The following is an 8,157-nucleotide window of genomic DNA, read 5'->3' on the forward strand; positions in this document are numbered from 1 at the left end:
AGAAGACTGGGACTTAGTTGTCGGGGAAATTTGATGAACAATTTGAGCAAGCACATCATGCTGTTCTTGGAAAAGCAACATTTCATGGAAGAGACCAAAAGTTTGGTGAACACACCAGGTATTTGTGCCCACTTGCAGAACTTTGTTATTTCGATGACATTCTGCTCAACATGAAAAAAACGACAGTGAGCATAGAGCACTTCTCACGAGAGCGAAGGGGCGACTCCAAGAAGCTGGTCTTTGAAAGAATGAAGAAAAAATGTGAAAATGGAAAACCAGAAATTGACTTCCTTGGATACATCATTAGCAGTGGAGGTGTGTGCCCTGATATTTTGAAAAACATTGAAGCGACCCAAAAGTTGAGAGAACCATCAGACATTACATGTCTAAAAAGATACCTCACTCTACTGATAATGTGAATGGTGTTGTTGGTGTGGGTTGATTCTGTTGTGTATGTTGTTGGTTCTGTTGTCGATGCTGTGGATTCTATTGTTGACATGGTTGTCGTTAAGGTGGTGTTTGACCTTGTACAATAGAAAGTGTTGTCATTGTTGTTGATGATGTGGTTGGTTCTGTGGTTGATGTGGTGGATTCTGTGGTTGATGTCTCCACTGGTGATGTTGGACCTTGTACAATAGACAGTGTTGTCAGAGTTGTTGTTGATGTTGTTGGTTCTGTTGTGGATGTGGTGGATTCCGTTGTGGATGTGGTTGGTTCTGTTGTTGACGTTGTTGATGTGGTTGATTCTGTTGTTGATGTTGGACCTTGTACAATGGACAATGTCGTCAAAGTTGATTCTGTTGTTGATGTGGTTGGTTCTGTTGTTGTCATTGGTTCTGTGGTGGATTCTGTTGTTGATGTGGTTGATACTGTTGTTGATGTGGTTGGTTCTGTTGTTGATGTGGTGGAATCTGTTGTTGATGTCTGTACTGGTGATGTTGGGCCTTGTACAATGGAAAGCGTTGTCAAAGTTGTTGTTGATGTGGTTGACTCTGTTGTGGGTGTTGTTGATTCTGTTGTTGATGTGGTTGGTTCAGTTGTTGATGTTGTTGGTTCTGTGGTTGATGTGGTGGATTCTGTGGTTGATGTTGTTGGTTCAGTTGTTGATGTGGTGGATTCTGTAGTGGATGTGGTAGGTTCAGTTGTGGATGTGGTTGGTTCTGTTGTGGATGTGGTTGTCTCCACTGGTGATGTTGGACCTTTCACAATGGACAGTGTTGTCAAAGTTGTTGACGATGTGGTTGGTTCTGTTGTTGATGTGGTTGGTTCTGTTGTTGATGTGGTGGGTTCTGTTGTTGATGTTGTTGATGTGGTGGGTTCTGTTGTTGATGTTGTTGATGTGGTTGGTTCTGTTGTTGATGTGGTGGGTTCTGTTGTTGATGTGGTGGATTCTGTTGTTGTTGTCTGTACTGGTGATGTTGGACCTTTCACAATGGAAAGCGTTGTCAAAGTTGTTGATGAGGTAGTTGGTTCTGTTGTTGATGTGGTGGATTCTGTTGTTGACGTTGTTGATGTGGTTGGTTCTGTTGTTGATGTGGTGGATTCTGTGGTTGATGTGGTTGGTTCAGTTGTTGTTGTGGTTGATTCCATTGTGGATGTGGTTGGTTCGCTTGTGGTTGTGGTGGTGTCTGTGGTTGACTTTGTTGTGGATGTTGTTGTCTCCACTGGTGATGTTGGACCTTGTACAATGGACAGTGTTGTCAGAGTTGTTGATGATGTGGTGGATTCTGTTGTTGACGTTGTTGATGTGGTTGGTGCCGTTGTTGATGTGGTTGGTGCCGTTGTGGATGTGGTTGGTTCTGTTGTTGATGTGGTTGACTCTGTTGTGGATGTGGTTGTCTCCACTGGTGATGTTGGACCTTGTACAATGGACAGTGTTGTCAGAGTTGTTGATGATGTGGTGGATTCTGTTGTTGATGTGGTTGGTGTCGTTGATGTGGTAGATTCTGTTGTGGATGTGGTTGGTTCTGTTGTGGATGTGGTGGATTCTGTTGTGGATGTGGTTGGTTCTGTTGTTGATGTGGTGGATTCTGTTGTTGATGTGGTTGGTTCAGTTGTGGATGTGGTTGGTTCTGTTGTTGATGTGCTGGATTCTGTTGTGGATGTGGTTGGTTCAGTTGTGGATGTGGTTGGTTCTGTTGTTGATGTGGTGGATTCTGTTGTGGATGTGGTTGGTTCGGTTGTGGATGTGGTTGGTTCTGTTGTTGATGTGGTTGACTCTGTTGTGGATGTGGTTGTCTCCACTGGTGATGTTGGACCTTGTACAATGGACAATGTTGTCAGAGTTGTTGACGATGTGGTGGGTTCTGTTATGGATGTGGTGGATTCTGTTGTTGATGTGGTTGGTTCAGTTGTGGATGTGGTTGGTTCTGTTGTTGATGTGGTGGATTCTGTTGTGGATGTGGTTGGTTCTGTTGTTGATGTGGTGGATTCTGTTGTGGATGTGGTTGGTTCTGTTGTTGATGTGGTTGACTCTGTTGTGGATGTGGTTGTCTCCACTGGTGATGTTGGACCTTGTACAATGGACAGTGTTGTCAGGGTTGTTGACGATGTGGTTGGTTCTGTTGACGATGTGGTGGATTCTGTTGTTGACGTTGTTGATGTTGTTGGTTCTGTTGTTGATGTGGTTGATTCCGTTGTTGATTCTGTTGTGGATGTAGTTGGTTCTGTTGTTGATGTGGTTGACTCTGTTGTGGATGTGGTTGGTTCGGTTGTGGATGTGGTTGGTTCTGTTGTTGACATTGTGGTTGGTTCTGTTGTTGACAATGTGGTGGATTCTGTTGTTGTCTCCACTGGTGATGTTGGACCTTGTACAATGGACAGTGTTGTCAGAGTTGTTGACGATGTCGTGGGTTCTGTTGATGTGGTTGGTTCTGTTGTTGATGTGGTTGGTTCAGTCATGGTGGATTCTGTGGTTGATGTGGATTCTGTGGTTGATGTGGAGAATTCTGTTGTGGTGGTGGATTCTGTGGTTGATGTGGTGGATTCTGTGGTTGATGTGGTGGATTCTGTTGTGGTGGTGGATTCTGCGGTTGATGTGGTGGATTCTGTGGTTGATGTGGTGGATTCTGTTGATGTTGTCTGTACTGTTGATGTTGGTCCTTGTACAATGGACAATGTTGTCAAAGTTGTTGATGATGTGGTTGGTTCTGTTGTTGACGTAGTTGGTTCAGTTGTTGATGTGGTTGGTTCAGTCGATGTGGTTGGTTCTGTTGTTGACGTGGTTGGTTCAGTTGTTGTAGTAGTTGGTTCAGTTGTTGATGTGGTTGGTTCAGTCGTAGTAGTTGGTTCTGTTGTTGACGTGGTTGGTTCTGTTGTTGACGTAGTTGGTTCTGTTGTTGATTCAGTTGACGTGGTTGGTTCAGTCGATGTGGTTGGTTCTGTTGTTGACGTGGTTGGTTCAGTTGTTGTAGTAGTTGGTTCTGTTGTTGACGTGGTTGGTTCAGTTGTTGACGTAGTTGGTTCAGTCGTTGACGTGGTTGGTGCAGTCGTTGACGTGGTTGGTTCTGTTGTTGATTCAGTCGTTGACGTGGTTGGTTCAGTCGTTGACGTGGTTGTTGTGGGCACAGTGGATACCGCGACGAGCGATAGCGAGGGCTGTACGATGGACAGGGTCCTCCTGACAAGGGACAGTGTTGGGGGTGACGTGGTCGGCCCCCGTGCCAGTGACAGAGTTGGGCGGACGATGGACAGCGTGGGCCCTGGGGACCTCACCACGGACAACGTGCGGGACGCTGTGGGGGTGGGTGACGTGCGGGTGACCAGAGACAGGGTGGTGGGGACGGTTGAGGTGCTGACTATGGACAAGGTAGTAGGAGGCGCTTGGCGTCGTCTTCTTCGGTGTCTGTTGTGTCCCCTGTATGCCGAAGAACCTGCTCCTCCCTCTTCCAGAGGATGGTCAGAGAGTCGGTCTGGAGTCATGATGTGGGACATCCATCTGCCGAAGTTCTTCCGCTGCTTAGGTCTTGTCCTGACGCGAGGTCTCCCCTGCCAGCTGCGTGGCCTGTCGTGATGAAGTGATGAAGAACCAGCTTGAGTCTGGAATTTATCAGCTGCCGGTCGTTTTACGTGGACTTGGCTGTCTTTACCAGTCTTCTGGTCAATCTTTTCCAGCGGTGGATTGGAGGATATTCCCGCTGTGGCCGGTGGTTTGGCACGTGAGGCATGGATGCTGGAAGGAAAACGAGGTATGGACTTGACCCTTTCTCGTCCAGCTCTTTGCAACGCTGGCATTCCATCGTTCGGGGAATTCTCGATATCGTCGTTCTTGAATTTCCAATGTCTGAAGTAATAGGATGCTTTGTGGCGTGTGTTTTGGGCGGCATGTTTATGAAGACTTCTTTGAGAACCACGAACATCAATAAGTTTTGCGTGTGGTAAGACTTCACCGAAAACCTTGTCGCCCCAACGTCTAAGAAGGCCGTGGTTCGGGTTGGAAAAGATCCCCTCAGAACTGTCTTTCTTGAAGCCGTCAGGATTGAAACGTCTCGGGTTGAAAACAACTCGTGTTGGTTCGTTTTTGAAGCTTTTTGGGCTGACGAGGGCTGTTGGGTGGTGGAGGATGTTGTAGAGGGTGTGGATGAGGGGGAGGCAACATGGTGAAGAGCTGACCAGACCGAACACACAGCGCAGGGAACAGGGCCGTTTGGACTCCTTCACTGCACCTGTGGCACAGTCATCATGGGGATGTAATCTCGAATTATTGAATGTGTGTGTGTGTGCTTGTGTCTAGGTGTGTGCATGCGTGCGTATGAATGTGTGTGTGTGCTTGTGTCTAGGTGTGAGCATGCGTGCGTATGTATGTGTGTTTGGATCTTAACTGAAACATGAACAATTTTAAACATCCGTAAGTCTGTCAACGGTGTGTGTGTCTGGTCGCATACAAACGTGCAAATATCATTCAGCAAGTGTCTCAGTCAACTCAAATCTACAATGTTTTCAAGCAAAGTCGACCCTATAAAGCCCATACGTTTCGGCCAGAAACATTCAAGTCAAAACCATACTTATTTCCAAAACAAACCATTGGGTATTCGTATACAAAAAAATACAACTGATAAGCTACTTACAAAACATAAATACAAGAGGCAGAGCCTTTCAAGACTCACTTGTGCTTCGCACTTTATCCTGTAAAGGAATCAGAAGGGAAAAAAAAGAGAGAAAAAAAATCGTTAAAAAGTTATCTGTAGTAAATATTATATAAAAATAAGCTTGGGAGAAAAAAAAAAGCACTTGAGTGGGACCGAATTATGTTCAGTTCTGAAGCAAGCTGACTAATCCCCACTGCTACGGCGCATCTGACGTCGTTTGCCTTCTGCGTGCAATAAATAAACGTCATTGTATTGGACGTAATAACACCGTCTGAAACGTGTTTTCGTGTGTTTTATTATATCTCGATTATTCTTTCATTTGGGTGGTAAAGGAGACGTTGCCATTACTTCAAGCACGTCGCAACACATGGTAGATATCTAGATTTGCACGAACCTGTCTACAATGGGCTGAAAGAAACGATCGATTCATTTTTTTAAAATTTTATGTCCATTCCAGTTAATTCAGTGTCCTCTATAGAATATTTATATGCAGTTCGTCGATGGTGTCACTGTACGTGTTCTGTCCAGAATTTTGTATTTCTTTCCTTTTAATTGTGAACGAGAAAAACGAGGTCATATCGTCGTCTTACCAAACACAACCAGCTTTCTGTCAACTCCGTGGGAAGCGGTTTATAGAATTGTCGGATTTCGGAACGAATCTCAACAAAATAACCCGTTAATGATACGGAAATACGGCTTAATTCGAGAGACTTACAACATATCATTGGTATGGCTGTGAAGATTTTTTTCATACGATGTTTGAGCCAAATTTGGTTTTGGCAGACAAAGAATTTCCAGAGAAAATGGCAATGTTAAAGTTTACCCGGCCACGGACACACACACACACACACACACACACACGAACACCGGGTTAAAACATGGATACACTGTTTACACAAGTGAGTCAAAAAGGTGGGGACGTGTTTATGTAGTGGAGTGATGGCCTAGAGGTAACGCGTCCGCCTAGGAAGCGAGAGAGAATCTGAGCGCGCTGGTTCGAATCACGGCTTAGCCGCCGATATTTTCTCCCCCTCCACTAGACCTTGAGTGGTGGTCTGGACACTAGTCATTCGGATGAGACGATAGACCGAGGTCCCGTGTGCAGCATGCACTTAGCGCACATAAAAGAACCCACGGCAACAAAAGGGTTGTTCCTGGCAAAATTCTGTAGAAAAATCCACTTCGATAGGAAAAACAAATAAAACTGCACGCAGGAAAAAATGCAAAAAAAAGTGGGTGGCGCTGTAGTATAGCGACGCGCTCTCCCTGGGGAGAGCAGCCCGAATTTCACACAGAGAAATCTGCTGTGATAAAAAGAAATACAAATACAAATCTTCGTCCAAGTCACACACGATCTCCCCTTCTTTTACGTGCCAGGATACGTCAAAACCAAGACAGTTTTGCTATTCTATCATGGTACTCCCTCTTTGGTTTTTGTTATTCATCTATATTTGTTTTTTTTGTTTTCTATCTTTATTTGTTTTTGACGAAGGACGTTTTCCATAAACTGAACACAGTTTCTTAAGAACTTTACAGAAACCAAAGAAGGAGTATCGTCAGTCGGATAGATGTTTTCTTACTCTGTTAATTCAAAACATGCGGGGCTTGTTTCTTGCAATCAAAATTTTCAATCAGTCAATCATTTTCGCAGTCAAATCATTTCTAACAATTCGCTTTTTTTTTCTCATGTGTGAGGTAACACACAACATGAGTCTAAAGTATATATTAACCTGTGATTCAGCTGTCTCTGTGTCTATATGTGTGTATGTCCGTGATAATTTATAACCAAAGAAATTTTCTCCACTCTTATATCAGTGATATGTTGTAAGTCTTCCGGATTAAACCGTATTTCCGTATCATGATTTTTTTTAAATTTTCTTTTGTGTTTGTTGACCCAGCATCTTCACCGTTTCAGTGGTATTACTTCCATACCGCTCATCCCGAGTCACACCTGGGATCATCAGTCGCAGTTCCAGCGCCAGCAGTCTACAGGGAACTGTCAATGTATAGGTGGCCAGCAGGCGAAACTGAGGTTACGAGAACAGGGCATGAAAGGAAACAGAACTGGGGATTTTAAAATTTTTTATATTGATGATAAAAGAGAATGATGGTCATGTCGATGCTGCTGTGGAAGTACATCTGGGGTTTGGAACTATGTGACGAGACTACTCTTCCTTTCACAATGATATCCCGGCATTAATCGGGCCCGAGAGATACATGTACTTGCAGTGTTAGGAAACTGAGCAACACACCCAAAGAAATGAAGTCGATGATACTCGACAATGTGGTCCCTGTCTTCCCATTTGAACGCATAGCACACTCAGCTCTGAGTAGGAGCCAGCCACGGGCATAAGAAAAACCCACCTCTGCTGCAATCAAGATATATATTGTCGTCCAGAATTTTCGGTAGGCTCGTTCTAGTTAATTCAGTACCTATTTGTGTGAAATAAACGCGTCGATGGTGTATTTAATGTCATTCTGTGTGTTCTGTTTCGAATTTTCGTGTCAGTGAACTGTAATCTACACGTGATAACTATACCGTCTGTTTCACAAAGGCACGAAAACCATGTATTCTAGTACTTCAACAAACTAATCTACACGTAATAACTACCGTCTGTTTCACAAAGGCACGAAAGCTGAGTATTCTAGTGCTTCAATGAACTGTAGTCTACACGTGATAACTACCTTCTGTTTTACAAATACAGGAAAGCTGTGTATTTTTGAGCTTCAATGAACTGTAATGAACACGTGATAACTACTGTCTGTTTTACAAATACATGACAACCGTGTATTCTTGTGCTTCAATGAAGTGTAGTCTACACGTGATAACTACTGTCTGTTTTGCAAATACATGACAGCCGTGTATTCTTGTGCTTCAACGAACTGTAGTCTACACGTGATAACTACTGTCTGTTTTGCAAATACATGAAAACAATGTATTCTTATGCTTCAATGAACAGTATCTACACGGAATGAATGTTGTCTATTTTTAAACGGCACGAAAGCTAAGTATTCTAGAGCTTCAATGAACGGGAGAAGTTTTCTCTATGACTTTGCGTGTCATCATCAT

At 43.9% G+C, this 8,157-nt stretch overlaps 1 protein-coding gene across 1 annotated transcript in view; it reads right to left on the bottom strand.

The window, feature by feature from the left end:
* Positions 1 to 1,138: 1,138 nt before the first annotated feature.
* The window catches only part of LOC143291027 (uncharacterized), a 7,828-nt gene continuing 809 nt past the window's right edge, over positions 1,139 to 8,157 (bottom strand). Inside the window, exons 2-4 of the mRNA XM_076600613.1 lie at positions 2,180 to 4,664; positions 1,680 to 1,967; positions 1,139 to 1,199 (exon numbers count right to left, since the gene is read on the bottom strand). Coding sequence (XP_076456728.1) covers positions 1,139 to 1,199; positions 1,680 to 1,967; positions 2,180 to 4,664 — 2,834 coding nt within the window. The remainder of the gene's footprint in view (positions 1,200 to 1,679; positions 1,968 to 2,179; positions 4,665 to 8,157) is intronic.

Source organism: Babylonia areolata, chromosome 16, assembly GCF_041734735.1.
Source record: "Babylonia areolata isolate BAREFJ2019XMU chromosome 16, ASM4173473v1, whole genome shotgun sequence".
Classification (NCBI taxonomy): Eukaryota; Metazoa; Mollusca; class Gastropoda; order Neogastropoda; family Buccinidae; genus Babylonia; species Babylonia areolata.